The 19,616-nt window shown below is 41.7% G+C and overlaps 1 protein-coding gene and 1 long non-coding RNA gene across 2 annotated transcripts in view; one reads left to right on the top strand and one right to left on the bottom strand.

Annotated features, from left to right (window-relative positions):
* Positions 1 to 19,616, bottom strand: part of ism1 (isthmin 1) — a 103,210-nt gene that overhangs the window by 36,050 nt on the left and 47,544 nt on the right. The window contains exon 2 of the mRNA XM_069931841.1: positions 7,119 to 7,367. Coding sequence (XP_069787942.1) covers positions 7,119 to 7,367 — 249 coding nt within the window. The remainder of the gene's footprint in view (positions 1 to 7,118; positions 7,368 to 19,616) is intronic.
* On the top strand, positions 3,595 to 12,121 carry LOC138760773 (uncharacterized). The gene is made up of 3 exons (XR_011355859.1): positions 3,595 to 3,672; positions 8,116 to 8,185; positions 12,047 to 12,121. It is a non-coding gene; the product is annotated as an uncharacterized lncRNA (long non-coding RNA).

Here is a 19,616-nt window from a genome sequence, read left to right on the forward strand (position 1 = left end):
AAAAAAAACACATATTCGCAGCCTTGAAACACTTTGGAATCAGCCGTCCTATCCCCGCCCCCAGATCTTGGATCAGCTTAACCTTGGCCTCATTGGGAGTGATGTTCGCAAACATTACATGTCCACCAATAAACAAAAGCACATCAAAGGAAATTCTAATCTTTGTATCCATCAGAATTACTTAACAAAGAAACATCAGCGTCAAAGCTATTTAAGTACTTTAAACAAGCAACAAATGTAATTTTTATTTCTTCCAAGACATATAAACTCAGACAAATTACTGAAACTGAAATAGTATTGTATCATGGACTACAGTGCTTTTATATTGTCTCTAGGTTCAATTAGTCCAACCTCCTCCAGTGAACTATCCATTTTTCTTGGCATTAACATCAAATGTTGTTTAGGCTTCAAAAAACAGAGGAATCCAGAGAACATCTTAAATTTATTGACTTTAAATGAGCATGAAGTAACCAATTAATTTCTCGAGCCTTGTGTGTCAGTAAGAGGAATGGGGGAGAGAGAGAGGGGGGGAGAGGGAGGGGGTGAGAGAGGGGAGGGAGGGCGGAGAGGGGGGGGAGAGAGGGGGGGGAGAGAGGGGAGAGAGAGGGGAGAGAGGGGAGAGAGAGGGGAGAGAGAGGGGAGAGAGGGGAGAGAGAGGGGAGAGGGGGGAGAGAGGGAGGGAGGGAGGGAGGGGGAGGGAGGGGGAGGGAGGGGGAGGGAGAGGGGGATGGAGAGGGGGATTCATTTTTGTGAAGTAAAATTTCTCATGACATCTGAACAATCAAATTGTGTTAAAGTTACTTTTGCCTTCTACTTTAATCTTGAATTGGAGTCCATAATGTAGCAAAAGCTAGCCTGGCATTTCATTGGAGCATTATGAAACAGATATCTCTGGCTATCAACTCTGATCATTCGAAATGTCCAAGTGGCTCACCTCCTTGATGATTAATATTTAAGAGATTACAATAAATCAATGCAGACTTTGGCTTCATGCAGGTAAGGGGTAGAATAGCCTGATTTCATCAGATGCAAAGATCGACAATGAGATAGACAACAGACTCGCCAAGGCAAATAGCGCCTTTGGAAGACTACACAAAAGAGTCTGGAAAAACAACCAACTGAAAAACCTCACAAAGATTAGCGTATACAGAGCCGTTGTCATACCCACACTCCTGTTCGGCTCCGAATCATGGGTCCTCTACCGGCACCACCTACGGCTCCTAGAACGCTTCCACCAGCGTTGTCTCCGCTCCATCCTCAACATCCATTGGAGCGCTTACATCCCTAACGTCGAAGTACTCGAGATGGCAGAGGTCGACAGCATCGAGTCCACGCTGCTGAAGATCCAGCTGCGCTGGATGGGTCACGTCTCCAGAATGGAGGACCATCGCCTTCCCAAGATCGTGTTATATGGCGAGCTCTCCACTGGCCACCGTGACAGAGGTGCACCAAAGAAAAGGTACAAGGACTGCCTAAAGAAATCTCTTGGTGCCTGCCACATTGACCACCGCCAGTGGGCTGATAACGCCTCAAACCGTGCATCTTGGCACCTCACAGTTTGGCGGGCAGCAACCTCCTTTGAAGAAGACCGCAGAGCCCACCTCACTGACAAAAGGCAAAGGAGGAAAAACCCAACACCCAACCCCAACCAACCAATTTTCCCCTGCAACCGCTGCAATCGTGTCTGCCTGTCCCGCATCGGACTTGTCAGCCACAAACGAGCCTGCAGCTGACGTGGACTTTTTTACCCCCTCCATAAATCTTCGTCCGCGAAGCCAAGCCAAAGAAAAGCCTGATTTCTGTAACATTAATTTCCGTGAGTACCTGAATCTAACAATACCATTAACCATCACTTTATAGTTATCACTTGATTCAGCAAAATCACTGATGAATTGTTGATCAAGCAAAAATACTTTCGAATGAGATCTCCCAGTCACAGAAAAATTTGAGTAATCTTCAATGGTCATGATGAAGGAAGATTAATATACGTTTGGAAATTGTGGGAATTAAGAAACCTGGATTCATGTAAGAGCTGAGGTAAAAGATTGATGTAATCTTATTAATGGCATTCACCTGCTTCATTTTATTATGCTTCTTTGAATACTCTTCTTGTATCAGTCCACCACAACATCCAGGATCGCCCATAGGCAGCTACTGTCATTCCACTTCCATTCCCACACCGACATGTCTGTCCATGCCCTCTGGTAATGCCAGCTTGCGGCCACTTGCAAATTAGTGGTACAGCACTTTGTATTCTGTCTTAGTTGTCTCCAACCAGACAGCATCAAGACTGACCTCTCCAATTTCCCTCCTTGTATTTCTTGGACTACCACCCTCCCCTATTCCTTCTCCTTTCCTTTTCCCTCCCCTTCCATACCTGTCACCTACACCTTCCATCCTCCAGCTCCCCTTTCCACCTATCAGACTGCATATTTCTTAGCTCTCTGTCTCTTCCCCCTATCACCTACCAGCTTCTTATTCTTTTGACCCCCCCATTCCTTCTCCCTCCAACCTGTATTCACCTATCACCTGCCAACCTGTTCTCCTCATCATTCTCCTTTAACCTTTTTATTAGGTGTCTGTCTGTTTCTTGCTTTTCCTGATGAAGGGTTTTGGGTTGAAGGGTCGACTATCTATGGCATTCCATTGATGCTGCCTGACCTGCTGAGCTCCTCCAATATTTTGTGTGTTTCTTTTGGTAAATTTTCATTGTTGGTAATAAGGCTACTCATTTGCATACAGCCATTCTTAAAACTGCGATGTAATAATGACCAGATGATCTATTTCAGATTTGTTGATTCAGGGTGGAACGGTTGGCGTAGAGGTTAGAAAACACCGTTACAGCGCCTGTGATTGGGACAAGGGTTCAAGTTCAGTGCTGAGAGTTTGTACATTCTCCCCCTGTTTGTGTGGGTTTCCTCCAGGGGTTCCGGTTGCCTCCCCCTGGAAACGAACCGGGGTGTAGGTTAATTGGGAATAATTGAGTGGCACAGAGTTGTGGGCCAAAATGGCCTGTTACTGTGCTGTATATCTAAAATTTTTTCTTGAATATTTTATTTATAAAATTTCAAACTCAGTTTCCATATTCAAATATTTACAAATATAATTATAGCCATGCACAAAATCAACTATCAAGTTCAAGTAATTCCATTCCCCCCCCACCCCTTACACTCATACATTGCATACAGGACATCTACAACATAGTTAAGGCAATCAACATTGGAATCATCCCTGCCAATTATTCCTTTCAAGTTGCTTCTTAGCTCCAGGGCTCTTTCTATACATACATCAAGACTCTGTTGGACACCCACATTCACACACCACACCCAGACCAACAGGAACAAAGGAGAAAATGGAAAATAAATTAACCAATAAATAAGGTTTGAGGATTTGTCCCATCTCAGCAGCCAGCACCCAGTTTGTCACTGTTTGGCTGTTCTTCATTGTGGTAGGATGGAACAACCTCCCTAGTCCCCCCCAATAGATGGAGTAGGGGATGGAGGCTCGTAGGCCCACACTATATCTGCACGCCAATGTAATGTAAATATGGTCACCAAATTTTAAGGAATGCAATTTTTTTTTCCTGAGATTGTAGGTAATTCTCTTCAGGGGAACACAGCTCCACATTTCCATGTTCCAACACGCATTGCCTAGATGGGAGTTGGATTTCAGGTAACTGCTGTACATTTCCTGGCCACTGCCAATGCGATCATTATGAATTGTATTTGAAATTGGGACAGCTCTTCATCGCATCTTCCCCAGCAGGAACAACTCTGGATCCTGTAGGAACCCTTTAATGCTTTCCAGGACTTGGCCTGGATCTACCCAAAAGGGCCTAACTTTGGTACATGTCCAGGTCACATGCACATTGTCATACCGCACCTAAAGCATTGGTTGGAAATTTCTGACTTAGCTTTGTTCAGTTTCTGCTGTGTCAAATATAAATGGGGAAGGAAATTGTACTGTACCAGCCTATATCTTGCATTACAATTGCCGTCATGCTGATCCAACACAGGTCTGACAAACACTGCTTATTAATTGTTATTCCTAAATCCGACTCCCATCTTTGCTTTGATTTCTGGAGGCCTGGTTTTGGACTTTCCGTTTGGAGCAGGAAATACATTTCCAAAATAAATTTTCCTGTGTTCCCCTTTTGAATCAGGGTCTCCATGTCACTGCACATCGGTAAGGACATCAATGGACCTAATTTGTCCTTCAAGAAAGATCTTACCTGAAGGTAGCAGAGGAATGTCTTATTTGATAAATTCCTAAGCTGTTCAAGTGACATTAGTTGCTCCTGCTCGTAACGGTCCTCGATACACCTGATCCCCTTCCAGCACTACGTGTCCAGATCTTATTATCTACTGTCGATGTGATCGACCTATTCGGAATCTGGGTGTTTTTGGAGACAGTCCCACTTTTTCTCCTATACACTGGTTAATTTTATTCTAAACAATCATGAGATGTTTTTAGCATGTTTTTACCAGAAAACAATTTAGTATTCCATTTATAAATACAATCCCCTGATACCTTCTCGCCCACCATGTGCAGACCAATTTGTGTCTTGGATGATACACCTTCACCCTTAAATAGAGAGGTGATGTACCTTGACTGGGTGTCCCAATAGTATTTTTTTTTAAAGACTGGTCATTTTAAACCATCCAAACTGTAGTCTCGTGTTAATTTCTCCATGGAGACCCTGTCTACCTTACCCTTCCAAAGAAATCCTCTAAAATTTGAGTGTGTAGGTTTTGAAAGAATCCTTGGGTCAATGCCACAGGCAAGGTCCAGAAGAGGTATTGATATTTCAACAACATGTTCATTTGACCCTGTCTACCAGTGTGATAGGCAAGGCCATCCATCTATTCAAGCCTTCCTCAATCTTTCTAAGGGGGTATAGTTCAACTTATACAAATTATTCAGGTTGTTGTCCACTCTAACTCCTAGGTATTTGATCCCTTCTTGTGGCCACTTCAGTTGACTATTTTGTTGGTATAAGCTGTAATTCCCTTTAGTAAGTGGAATAATCTAACTTTTATCCAAATTGATCTTATACCCAGAAACCTCCCCATAATCTTTCAGAATAGAGTGTAGTTGAGCTAGCGAGCTTGCTGGGTCTGTCAGATATACCAGCATGTCATCTGCATATAAATTGATTTTGTGCTCTTTCTGGCCCATCTGGATCCTGCAAAATGGCCTCAGCCAACAGTTCAATAGCTAAAATGAATAATAGAGCTGGTGATAGTGGACATCCCTGCTTACTAGATCTAGATAGTGGGAAAGCTGGAGAAATTTGTCCATTGGCCACAACTTTAGCCTTGGGTGCTTGAAATAGCATCCTTATCTAATTTATAAAAGTTGGTCCTAGCTCCAGTTTTTCCAGCATTTTGAATAAAGTCCCACTCTTACCTGTCAAATGTTTTCTATGCATCTAGGGATATCGCTGTACTTTTGTCATCTCTTGACTACTTTACATGTATTATAGTCAGTAATCTATTGATGTTGTCTGAGGCTTGCCTTTTTTGCACAAAGTCAGTTTGGTCCATATTCGTTAGTTTCAGCAAATATTTAACCCTCTGACAATGCAGCACACTCTCACCATTACACCAGCGTGTTAGCCCAAACCTCTAGAGTTGAACATTCAGTGCTCTATGAATGTTCTGGCCTCTTGATCACATGACAATGTAGTACAGCATCAATACTTAGTTGAGACAATGTACTTGCTCTTGCTTTGCAATTTTTGTGTGTTCTGTTTTAGTGGAAATTAATGGTTGTGAAGTTCGAACAGCAGCATTCTAAACTAATGTTGGTCCAGTAAATGGTGCAAGATTTGAAGAGGAGATTAATCACGTGTAGTCATGCATTCTATTGGATCCCTTGTAGCAACAATTCATTCTACACTTGGCTGACCACCAAGCATAGTGGAAGCCACTGTTTATCATTTCATCATCATTCAGGTGCCTTGCCATTCGGCATGGGTGATCGTGTCTCTCCATCCATTACAATCTCTGACCCTCTGAATTGTAGTTGTTGCCTCCCTTGTTCTTCTTCAGTGAAGGCTCCATCTTTGAGCTGAGACCATAGTCGACGTCGAGTTCATGATTATACAAGGGAAAAATACTGAAGTGGTTTCCTATTGCCTTCTTCAGTTGTAGGGTTTCCCTGGCCACTGATCAGCAGCTTCATCTGCCCAGCATTTTTAGTTTTACAACCATAATTTCCAATTTGTAGAATCCACATGTAAAAACCATCCACCATCTGCAATCCATGGCTTCAGGTGACCCTGATTGGGACTACACCTTGCCCAAGGGTGACCTGTAGGGTATTGGATGGAAGGAGCACCTTACACCTCATTTTGACGACACTATTTATCATTTACAACATATTAATTCTTTATATAAAGTAAATATAAATTTGTATCACTGGATGGTCTCTAAGCAATGAAAGGCTCCATTTTTAATGAAGAAATGCAAAGACGCCCCATTGTCCATTGGTTTTAAAGTGTGGTACTTCACCAGACAGACTTCAAACACTTCTGCAATTATTTTTTACGTTTAAGTATAGGTTTGGTTACTGTTTTGCTCTGTGCTATTTTTGCTCACTGTTTTGCGTGTTTGTTGACCAAGCTGGTTTATTTTAAAGTTGACCACTTTGTTAAATCTGTGCATATTGGAATTTGAATTTCAACAGCACACCGAAAATAGAAACAATGATCATTCCCTCAGAAACCATACGCCCTTTCTTTGTCAAGAAAATGAGTGCAAAGAGGACTTACAATGGCAATGTTCTGTTTTATATTTGTGCTTTGCATTGTATTGAAATGGGGATTGGATTCAGAGACATAGCCCAGTATTTTGAAATTTAGCTGGACAAACTGAGAAAAAAAACTTGCAATAATATTCAAGACAGCAATGATTCATTAGCCCTTTCCCTAAGGAGATAAAGAGAAATGAGTTCCACTTTGAATCATGCAATAACTTGATCAATATAGGCCATACTCACTTCTGTGTGAATATTGATGAAAGGCAAAGTTCTGAGAAGCACTTATTTTGTTCACCACTGGATTAATCTGCTGCATTCATTTAGTATCAAAAAATTCAACTCATTTGGTACTGTACCTGTATATTGGGATTTTGCCCATTAATATCTGCTTTGGACAGGTCAGGAAAGTTTTCCAAATCCAAGAGGAATGTTCGGGGGCCATCTCTCTGAAGGGGTTGGTGTGCTTCCTCCTGCCGTGCCTGGGCCTTTACAAAAGTTCTGCCATCATTCTGGTAACGAGGAGAATCACCCCTTCCATCAGACTCCCTCACTGTTTCAGCAGTCCGTGCAGAAGTGGAAAGTGAAGACTTTCCATTGTTGACGTTCTGCAAATTGAATAATAGCAGAGCTATTAATATAAACCAAAAAAGGTATATTAACTTTGATCCATTGCTTGTTTGTAAAAGTATCCACTGCCTTGCAGAGTAAACAGACTTCATAGTACACTTCAAATACTTAGGGGAAAATGAAAAGATGTGGATCAAGGATGGGGGAAAGAGACTCATTGATAGCTTTTCAAAGCACCTGGCAAAGATTCAAATAGGCTCCTTTGGTGCTACCCTGTTGTATGATTCTGCTTACAGATAATGTGAGGCAAGTGATGCAGCTGGAGAGATTTTTTTGTGAACCGTACAATAGAGCTTAGGACTGCAGTGATGCATTTGGTGCTGCAGTAGTAAGGATGGATGGCGCGTGTCCATATATACTGTGCCTTCCAATATTTAGCCAAGACAATGGGACACAGAGCTACGTTGCTAGTTGAGAAATGCCATTGATGGGCAATGCGTGGTCATACAGATAATTAGCTTCCTATCTGGTCTTAGCTGTAAGAGAAGAAATGTACACATATAAAAATGCTGAAGTTGGCACTCCATGAATGTGTTATTAATAGATGCCTGGCAACGTTATGTTCAATCTCAATGTTCATGACATAACGTATCTGATCAAAGCTGTTCTAAAATCACAAACAAATTACTGCCTTGAACTCACCGCCAGAAAGTCATGATCTTTTCTGATGTATTGTCTCACTTCTTTTAATAATATTTTTTGCTTTGTCCACTTTACATCAAACAGTAAAACCCCTAGTGACACCTGCTGCTATTGAAAGACAGTGACATGATACCTGAAGGAACAGGATTGATTGGTAAGATACAAGGGAACAAATTATATCCCTTCTGTTAGAGGATTAAGTATTATGTTGAATTTGTTAGTCAAGTAATCACAAATCCACTAGCATATCAAACTGATTGTTAATGTGAGAGCATGATAACTGGAAACAGGAGAAGGCAACAGTCCCTGAAGCCTGCTCCCACAGTCAATCCAAGGTGATACTGCATCCTCTCCATTTTATCATCCCATTCCCATAGACCTTTATTGCTTCACTATCAAAAAAAATCCTCAGATTTGAACATAATAACTGAACATTCATGGACCTCCAGGGTGCATAATTCCAAAGGCACATCAGCCTTGGAGTAAGGTTTATTCTTTTCATCACAATCCTTAAATGGCTGACTTTTTGACTGGTTCTGGGTTTTCCAACCTGAGAAAACAGCATCCACCACTTAAATCCACTCAAAGTCTTGTACAGTTCAATGAAATCATCTCTCCTTCTTCAAATTTCTCTTCTACTTGGGCCAATCTTTGCCTTTTATTACAACACCCTCAGCCCAGTAAATCTATCCTGCACTGACTACAAGGCCAGGACATCTTTCTCTAGTTCAGAAACAGACAGTGCACACAGTATTCCAATGAGACATCACTAAAGCCCTGAACCATCACAACATGGTTTCCTTTCCTTTAGTATTCCTACCCCTGACAAAACAAAAACACTGTATTATCTGGCTCCCTAATTATTTGGTGTGCCTGTACGTTAGCTTTCTCATGAACCACCACATCTGGATCCCGCCATGTACCAATATTTATCAGCTTCTCATAATCTGAAAAATATTGGCTAGGAAGGTGCAGTCTGGGTGCTCTCTGTTTCAGTGCTATGCAATTGAAAATGTGTTTTAAATCCGGATTCTGAAAACCCCGAGGATTTGGAGTGAACCTTCACCACTCCATCCACCGGCTCACTCCCCCACCGGCTCACTCCCCCACCGGCTCACTCCCCCACCGGCTCACTCCCCCACCGGCTCACTCCCCCACCGGCTCACTCCCCCACCGGCTCACTCCCCCACCGGCTCACTCCCCCACCGGCTCACTCCCCCACCGGCTCACTCCCCCACCGGCTCACTCCCCCACCGGCTCACTCCCCCACCGGCTCACTCCCCCACCGGCTCACTCCCCCACCGGCTCACTTTGAAGCAAGGCCAGCCTTCACCATTCCACCCACAGACTCACTTACTTTTAAACTCAGGCTGCCAATCCTTTCTGAAGGCAGCACACTACTGGATCTGCCTCCCACCCAGAACCTCCCAAGATTCCTTGCTGATCTGACCAACTGGGTGTCTCTCCCCTGAACTCCTGGATTTGGCCTGGGTCCCAGGCAGCACATTTCTAGTGCACTCAGCCCCACTCACAGACACACAGTGTCAGAGGATGCCCTGGGGAATGATGATCAATATTTGATCGATAAATTTGGAAGGTAATTTCATGTTTCGCAAAGTATGTGAGACATGGCAGGTGATGGACCATGAGGCAGAACTTCTTTCTCTCTTTTCTCCTTTTCTTTTTAAAATATTTTTATTGAGTTTACCAAAAACCATTAAAACAAGGTGAACTAATGATAACATAAATCAAATCATATCACATATCATATTGTAAATTAGAAGTTTGACCATAATTATTACACAACTTATTTCATTCAGGACATCAAATTCTATAATTATAATAATTAAACAATTAAATAATAACCGTACTATGTACAAAAATAATATTGAATACAAAATTATACAAAATCATACACATAAACTCCCTTATACAAGATATTTTATACTTCTCTGACACAATGGGGGCTGTTACTCGATTCATATTTACTATATATATAGATAACCTTGTTTAGAGGGAGGGGGTAGATTAGTAGGGATAATTATTTTCTATTTTTTCCTTTTTATTATTAAGACAAATAAGTGGGGGAGGGGTGTTTAACTAAAGATTATGGATCTTTCTCTCTTTTCTGAAGGTGTAGATTCCTGTTTGGATACATGGTGGGGTGCTGGTGGGACTGGTAAATTCAATGCAAACTACCCAGTAAATACTTAACAGAACATGCTCAGCTGTCACTCTGTCTGTGTGATGCACTGCAGTGCAAACAAACAAGCTCAAACTACGAAGGCTGTATTACAGGCTTTCATTATCTTAAAACTTACAGACAAGGTTCAGTATCCCTTCTGGCTCCATGTGCTCTACTGCCTACACAAGGGTTGGCGTGAGCCTTTATATGAGGCCAGTGATTGGCAGGGAGTAGGTGGAGCCAGCCTCCCAGGTTACCTCCCTGCAGATACAGTGGCAGGCAGGAATGCAGACAGGTGCAGGCAGTCACAGACAGTCCGGTGGTTGCATCAACACAGACTGATTGAAATTTTTACCAACTTATAAAGAAAGTAGGTTCAGGTAAGAAATGGTGAACAACGGATCCAATCAATTACCTGCAGGTTACCAAATTTCCCAAACTAGCACCTCAAGACAACTGTGGCTGTGTGTTAATTTGCTGATTGAATGTCGGTAAAGTTTCATCAACCAATATGACCCTTCCCACCAGGTGACCAACATCCACCAATTTTCTGAAGTTATCACCTTATGTACAGTCTATTGTACAATCCTTGGAGAACAACCTTGATGACCTCCAAGCCAGACTTCAACATCAGAAACATCAGAGAGTGCTGTGTGATGTGCTTTACAGTAACATGGCTAAACACGGACATCTTTGACACAGCGCTGCAGTCCAAGGGTTACACCCTCCATCGTGCTGGCCGAACACTGGCGTCTGGAAAAACCAGTGGAGGCGACATTTGTGTCATCATTAATTTACTGTGGTGCACAGATGTGATGGTCATGTCCCAGTCCTGCTCCCCGACCTGGAGCACCTGGCAATCGCTCACCCATTCTACCTGCCAAGGGAGTTCACTGCCATCATCCCAGACATAAGATGGTTATAATATGAATGTTTGCACTATTGATGCTGCCACAAAATTCATGACTTGTTTATGACAATAAATTCTGATTCTAATGAATAGGAACCATTTCTTTATTCCTTCCTCCCTAGCCCCTAGAGTACCAAAGCTTCCGTAGAGCACCTCTAATAATTGAGTTACTGGACATATTGTCCAGTAATGATCTAAACAAATTAGTTCAAATCCCATCACCAAGGCTAAAAATTAATAAATCTGGGCTTCAAAAGCTACAAAACAATAATAGTGACCAAGAAGTTATCAGATTGTTATTATAACGTTCACCAAGGCTCTATCGGGAATGAAGTCTACATCCTGAACTATTCCAGGTAAGTATCAGACCAGTGACTCAGCAGTAGCACAAAGAGTTGAACTCTTGTCTCACAGCTCGAGGGACACAGGTTCATTATTGTCTGTGAAGTGTAGGGTTGGCATAGTCTTCCCATGACTGCATGGATGCTTGTTTCCTCCCACCTTCCAGAAACCTGCAGGTTGATCACTGGCCACTGTAAATTGGCCCTTGTGTATAGGTAAGTGGCTAAATTTGGGGGAGTTAATGGGAATATGATAAGAATAAAATGGATCAGTTTAAGATTAATGTAAATGGTCCCCAAAGGTTGACACAGATTCCATAGAGAAGGGCCTGTTTCCACGCTGTTTAACTACTCTCTGTAAAATGTTAAATTAATTGTACCAAAATCCTTATAAAGAGCTACAGCAGCAGACCAAGGTGACATCTCGCCACCATCTTTCAAGGACAGTGAGCAATTGATAACAGTTGCCTGCTTTGCAGTGATCCCCGCAACTTATAAATATACAATTACAAAAAGAATGGGATTCTCCATAGTTTACTTCAACCAACATGTTTACTGAACACAGATCTTGAATTCCAGGCAAACGGTGTCATCAATGACAATATAAATGGAACCATTGAGACTTCTGAAGATGAACAGCTTCTTAATTAATAGGTAGGCTTCCAGCTCTTAGAAGTTACGTAGCCTTGATTTTAAATATTTGTGGTGCTCTGTTGCTTCTAGTTAGTATGTTATAATCTGCATCAGGGAAGGTCTCTGGTATATAACTGGATTGCAAAACTGTTATAAGTGTTTTTAAAAAAAGTATTAAATGCTATTTGCCAATTGATAGGGCTGTGAGGGAGGTAAGGCTTAGGACGGGTACAAGGCTTAGGACGGGTACAAGGCTTAGGACGGGTACAAGGCTTAGGACGGGTACAAGGCTTAGGACGGGTACAAGGCTTAGGACGGGTACAAGGCTTAGGACGGGTACAAGGCTTAGGACGGGTACAAGGCTTAGGACGGGTACAAGGCTTAGGACGGGTACAAGGCTTAGGACGGGTACAAGGCTTAGGACGGGTACAAGGCTTAGGACGGGTACAAGGCTTAGGACGGGTACAAGGCTTAGGACGGGTACAAGGCTTAGGACATTTATAAGGCTAGCAGCCTAAGGACCAAAACTGTGCTGTACTATTCTCTGTTCAATTTTCTTTTTTAGTGTTAGGGACTTTAAAACTTAAGTTTTCTGCATTTTCTTAGCCTAACACCAGTTATTTTTGTTAAACACACCTTAAGTATGTTCCTCAGGGATATAATTTTCATGTGTTACTAAGCATTAGCTGAATTTCCAACAGACGTGGGTCAGCGGTTCAAGCTTTTGTTACTCTTTTGCAAGTTCTGGTGTTTGTAATATAGATTACAACCGTTCCCTGTACCCATTAGGAGCATTACCACCACCTCAAACACTGGCAACAGCCTGTGGTAATTCAGTCATCTTGAATGCACACACTTAAATAATACACAGGAAGTTTTTTTGCCAACAACTTATTCAGCCATTGTTAATCACAAAACAGCAAGTGACTTTTATGTTTATGGAAAACAACCAACTTTATCTTCCTGTTATGAAGAGGGAGAAGAGACTTAGATAAACTTGTACAGATACACTGTGATAGGACAGATCTATCACCAATGTACATAGTGTATATAGTTACTGTATCTAGACTGTGCTTACAGCGATTGGCTGAGAGCTAAGCCACACCTATTGTCTGGGCCTTAAAGGGTTGTGTCCCTAGCCAGGTCGGATCATTCCGGACTGGTCGGCCACCTGTGAAGAGCTCCGGTCTTTTGCTAATAAAAGCCTTGGTTTGGATCAACAAGTCTTTGGTTCTTTCGACGAGCTCTACATACACACTATATGCATACGTGCACACCTTCCATTTTGGGATGTACCTTTCAAGAGACTCATTGCATTAACTCTGTAGCACACCACCAAGGTGAATGCTTATTCCATTTGTGGAATATGTACTTTTAATCTTTATTGTGGCATTAGGCATTAACTAGAGATGGATTCCTCTATTAAATGATCAGAGAGTAATTTGTTTTGTCACATCCTAATCACAGTTTAACCTGTATGCTTCTCCCTAAAGCAGTTGGACATGTGAACCTTTCTCTTCTCTGCTTATGTTTACTGTGTCAGAATCCTCCTTACTTTCACCATGTCATTAGCCAACTAAAAGTAAGTGTGGTGGTACACCGCCGGCCTACTGCAGGGGGCAACCTCTGTACCTGCAGGAGTATACCGCCGGCCTACTGCAGGGGGCAACCTCTGTACCTGCAGGAGTGTACGGCTGGACTACTGCAGGTGGCATCCTCTGTACCTGCAGAAGTGTAAGGGGACAGGACAACACCTGGCCGGCTGTCAATCAGTCAGCCTGAATGGATCAAGTCCCACCTGGTCAGGTGTCAATCACCCTCCGGGATATAAGCCTGCGCCGGCCTCCCGAGGCCTCACTCAGAGTTGCTTCAGCCACAGCCAGCCTGGCTCTGTGGAAGTCTTTGTGGATTAAAGCCTGTTATACAGTCTTTACCTTGTATGTGTCTGATTCTGGCTAACAGCACACCACAGTAAGAAATGGAAACAGGAATTGCTCAGTGTGAATTCTGAGCTCTAGCTTTCCTGCCATGAGTTTCCTCACTAACCCATAAGTCTAGGGTTGTCAACTCCAAGATCTGGGAGTTAACACCCCACTGCGTAATTGGATACTGGATTTTGTCTGCTCCAGATCACAATCAAAGATTGGTAAGAACATCTTCTCCACAATCTCCATCAGTACTGGAGCACCACAGGGCTGCATTCCTAGACCCCTCACTTTACTCCTATGACTGTGTGACTCCGTACAACACAATCTACAAATTCGCTGACAATACCACAATAGTGGGTTGAATAAAAAAGTCAGCTTACAGGAGGGAGAATGAAAATTGGTGAATGGTGCACCAACAACAACCTTGCACTCAATGTCACCAAAAACAAGGAGCTGATTGTGGACTTCAGGAAGGAAAAAAAAACAGAATTCTATGATCCAGTGATCATTGGGGGAATTAGAGGGTGAGCAAATTTAAATTCCTGGGGGAGGGGATCACTACCTCAAGGGATCTTTCCTGGATCCAACATCGTGAAGAAAGCATATCGGTGACTCTACTTTCTCAGGAGTTTGCGGAGCAAACAGCAAAAACCCTGGCAAATTTCGATAGATGTGCAGTGGAAAATGTGCTGACTGGTTGCATCATGGCCTGGTACGGGGGCAGCAAAATATCTGAGCAGAAAGGTAGTGGACACAGCCCAGTACATCACAGGCAAACCTTTCCTCACTATCGAGAACATCCACATGGAACAAACCTTTCCTCACTATTGAGAACATCCACATGGAACGCTGCTGTCAGAGAGGAGCAGCAATCATGAAGGATCCACACCACCCAGGACATGCTCTGTTCTTGCTGCCATCTTCAGGAAAGAGGTATAGTGGCTACAAGACTCATCCCACCAGGTTCAGGAACAGTCACTATCCCATCAGACTCGTAAACAACAAATTCTAAGCCTCATTAAAGGACTCTAATTTTGCACATCATTTATTACTGAATATTTATTCAGCAATAGAAGCCTGATAGCCAAAATGTGCCTGAGATTGTCTGATCTCGGAAGCTAAGCAGGCTCAGGCCTGGTCAATATTTGGAGACGAGACCGCCTATGAACACCAGATGTTGCAGGATTCTGTGAGGGGCGCTGGACAAAGTGGCGACTCTCTGTCTGCCTTTTGGTAGAAAAAAATTAAATAATTTCATGTATGTTTCATTCTATATGTAATATTACATGACAATAATGGAATCTTTACCTTTATTCTTCTGTATCGCACACAGTTTGTTTACATTTCTTTCTTTGTTCTCTCTATATACATATCTTTTCTTGAGTACAGATTTTGCACTAACAATAAGTAGAAATTCTGCCTGGCCCTCAGGAAAAAGAATCTCAGGGTTGTATGTACTTTGACAATAAATCTGAATGTTGACCTTTGAACTTTTAAGCTATCAATTGGCCTGCTGCCAGAAACAATATTCTAATTAAACTCTTCTGTTATGGTCAGTGGAACTTCCAGGGTTCGGTCTTGATGTGCTTTTTTTTAAAAAACCAATTCCAGGCTCCCCTGTACCTTCCTTGCTCTTTCTTAATGTTGGGGCCTCAGTGTGAAACCTGGACCAGAATGATAGGAGAGAGGCCGGCTAGATTATGATCAAAACCAGCTATCTCAAACTAGTTCATCATGGTTATAGGTCAATTGCATAAATCTAGGACGGACTGGCAATCTCACTGAGAGGAACAATAAGTTATTAGTGTGTGAGGGGAAGAGCACGTAATGAGCATTTATTGATATATACAGAAGTACAATGTAGAGTTGCAACAAAATTCTTACTTTCTTGCAGCTAAACGGGTACTTATGATACACCAGATACAATGGTTTACATTAAATTAATACAGTATGCCAAGACATTAAAAAAAATAGTAAATGATAAAGGACAGATAGGTAAATATTCACAGTTGCCCTTTGCGCAAGAACAAAAATTGATGTTTAAAATGACAGGGTCTAGGTCTAGTTAATATTTAGGGTTAGGGCAGTAAGAAGAGGTTCTAGAGCCTGATAACTGTTGGATAAAAACTGTTCTTGAACTTAGAGGAACTGGATGTAGGCTTTTGTGCCTTCTGCCTGAAGGTAGTGGTGAGATTGTTACAGGATTATGGCTGCCTTCTTGAGGCAGTGTCTTGATAGACATCTTCAATGGATGGGAGGTTGGTCCTCATGATGGACTTGGTTAGGTTTGCCACTTTCTTCAGCTATCTTGGGCTCTAGATTTACCAAACCAGACTGTGATTCAACCAGTCAGTACACTTTCCACAATACGACAATAGATTTTCCCAATGTCATGCCACATCTTCTCAGAAAATAGACATGTTGCTATGTCTTCTTCACAGTTGCCCTAATGTGCTGACTCCATGAGACATCTTCTTATTTGTGGACTGTATTAAGCACACAATTTGATCATGATAAAGTAAACTTTATTCTTAAAGTGTGTGTGTGTGTGTGTGTGTGTGTGTGTGTGTGTGTGTGTGTGTGTGTGTGTGTGTGTGTGTGTGTGTGTGTGTGTGTGTGTGTGTGTGTGTGTGTGTGTGTGTGTGCTACATCTGGTCTGGGAAATTGTAATGTTTATTCCCAAGGGAAAAATCATTAATAAGAACATAGATTCGCATTGAGTGAAAATTTGAATGATGAAGTAGGACAATAAGTTCCTCTTAAGAGGGCAAACATACATAAATGTTTTGAATATGGCCTTTCCCCAGGACAGCTCAGTGCTGAGTGATGTGCCTGATCTCCATTCCTTGTTAAAGTGTATTGACTGCTTTCCCTACCTGCCTGGAGTCAAACTTCACAACTCCACTCTCAGATTAGCCTGTGAACCGACTGGAGGAAGGCAACAGAACTTTTGGCATCCTTCATGGATCTGTTCCCACTGAACAGCTGCTGGGATATCCATCTGCTCAAGACAAATAATGATGTGCTACATTCCTTACCCGCCCTCCCTGCGTATGCATGTTTCCCTTCACAGCAGTTTTGAATAGATTAATACAATCCCAGTCCTCTTATTCAAGTAAAACCACAATTATGCTTAAAAATTATGTAATAAATGGGATATTTTTGGTTTGCAATCAGTACAAAATCAGTAGGAGCTTCTGCATCTCAAGATCATAGATACTATTTGGTGTTTCAAAATGAGTGGTTTGTTTTTACTGAAGTATAAAATTAGAAAGAAACCTGTTAGTGAAGAGTCATTGGTTTTTAGAGAATTGGATATCCATCAACTTTCTACATGGAGGAAAATATGTATGGCAACACATGGTAGAATTACAATAGGTGATTCCCTGGTCAGGAACCTATGTCTATCAATGTTTGCCTGTTAAAAAAAAATGATAGGAGGGTAGTATCAAAGTACAGGCAGGACACAGATTAACACACAGACCTCCTCACCAGGCACATGTCCTCCTTCTCCAGAGGTAGGCTCTTTAACCCCAGGGAAGGTATATATTTGCAAGCCATGTACAATATTACCACTGATGTAAACAGGCTGAGGGAGAGGCCAATGGGTGGGTAGGTGGGGGTTGAAACTGAGACAAACAATAAGAAATGGAGAATTGTAATGGAAAATGGAGGGTGGATGTGTTGAGAATGCACATTTCCTCAGCCACATATCTTTTGACCAAAGGAACATTTGTGCAAATATAGAATGAGCTCCTCTTCTGATATAGTACAATTATACTCTGAGTTACTTAAGGTATATTTTAGTACATTTCTGAGCTCTATACATATTCCTGTCCTTAAGACAATGCAAATCTATCCATGTCCACTTCCACAAAGCTGTTGATGAAGCTGGATTCACTTGGAAACAGGAAACATTCCTCTTACGATTTTGGGGCCAAGGATCTGCCTGTAAATTCGGGAACTCTTTCAGAGTCCCTTGCTGCTTTAGACTTCTCTCTAAACTATAGCTCAAGCAAGGTCTTTTAACCAAGATAACTCCCACAGGTACTTTAAATTTGCGCTATTCACTAAAATGTTCCAACCATGTCTAAAGCAAAATCTTGAAAATTGGAGAGATCAAAGGAGTCTGAACATTCTTCCTGCCAGCCTTTGAAAAGCAATATAAAATGAAACACACAATTCCAAGAGATTCTATCGTATTTAAAGATTTTAAAATAGAGAGCAGAATTGAAAGACACACGGAGTTTCTATTTGCTGCGGTGGAGCATTCTCCAAAGCTCTCAGCAACTGCACTGCTGAAGATCATAGAAGGGGCTTGGATACTCGAGCTCTTGTGCTCATTCATTAGATGCTACAACCTCAACTTGTCACGAAACTCATTCCAAAGTATTTGATCAGCAAGGTCTTTTCAAGCTTATGTCATTAGATTTTCTTTTAGAATGAATGCCTAATCTAACTCTATTTCTGAATACTTCTTGCTGGTGACACCAGAATAGGACGGAACGGGAAAAAAATAGGAGATTCATCTTTTATCAGTAAGTGGTTAGAATGTGGAGCCACAGCCATACCAACAGATCAAACTAAATCAACACAATTTTAGTTACCTGAGGAATAAGTTGAAGGTTATGATGCTGGAGTTAGTTATAGCATAGTAAGCTCACGTGAAATGTTGGACCAACTGACAGTTAATCTCGATACTATATAATGCAACTTAGCACGAGGTCCAGGGTGAACTGTTCATCTGAAATATTTAGAGCTATATCTCAACTTCATATTCCTCTGGACAGTGTTCTTAATTGCAATGTTCTTTTGTTTATTCTATCAACTCCAGAATTAGTAAGATGTAACTAAAACCATGCCAAAGGATCTGGGGAGGAAATAAAGAGATTTTAATCTTCAATTGACAAGTTGTCAGATTTGGGAATGCCCCATCTGAAAAGATTTCAAAGAAGTTTCAAAAGGAATTTGCACAGGTACTGGAGGATGAAAAGCTCAAAGGGATACCCAAAATTGTGGGTATGCAGGGCTAAGAGAGTACCAGCACAATGGACGAAACAACCTTTTTCCTACTGGGGCCCATGATCATTAATTAATTTATTTGATCAGTATCTTTGAGATAAGACAAATGAAAAAAATGATGCAAGTATGGAAATACAAATAACATTCACATACTCTCACCATGCTCTCCTCCACTGAAATAAATTTATTGCAATCCCCCTCCCTACCCCCATTTCTCTATTCTTCAAGTATTTTGCTGATACATTAAAATAAAGAAGGGAAAATCCACTATAGAAATTAATGGTGTGATCAGATCTGCAGGGAAAAAACAACTCTTTTTCAGCACAATTTCCCCTTCATTCTGGGTAGTCTTGTGTTCACAAGGAGACTGTACTCCCTCAATAACTGCACAGAACACGAGGAGTGGCAGCAGCAGAATTTCACCAGCGGTTCAGCAATTCCCATTAAAAGTTTTTCTTGGTCCTCCATTGGCACAATCATCATTTCTTTTTTAAATTTTTTATTTTTTATTTTTATAAATCACATGGTACACACTTTTTCCTTTTCACACATATACAGTGCCATTT

This window comes from Narcine bancroftii, chromosome 4 (genome assembly GCF_036971445.1).
Source record: "Narcine bancroftii isolate sNarBan1 chromosome 4, sNarBan1.hap1, whole genome shotgun sequence".
In the NCBI taxonomy this organism is placed as follows: Eukaryota; Metazoa; Chordata; class Chondrichthyes; order Torpediniformes; family Narcinidae; genus Narcine; species Narcine bancroftii.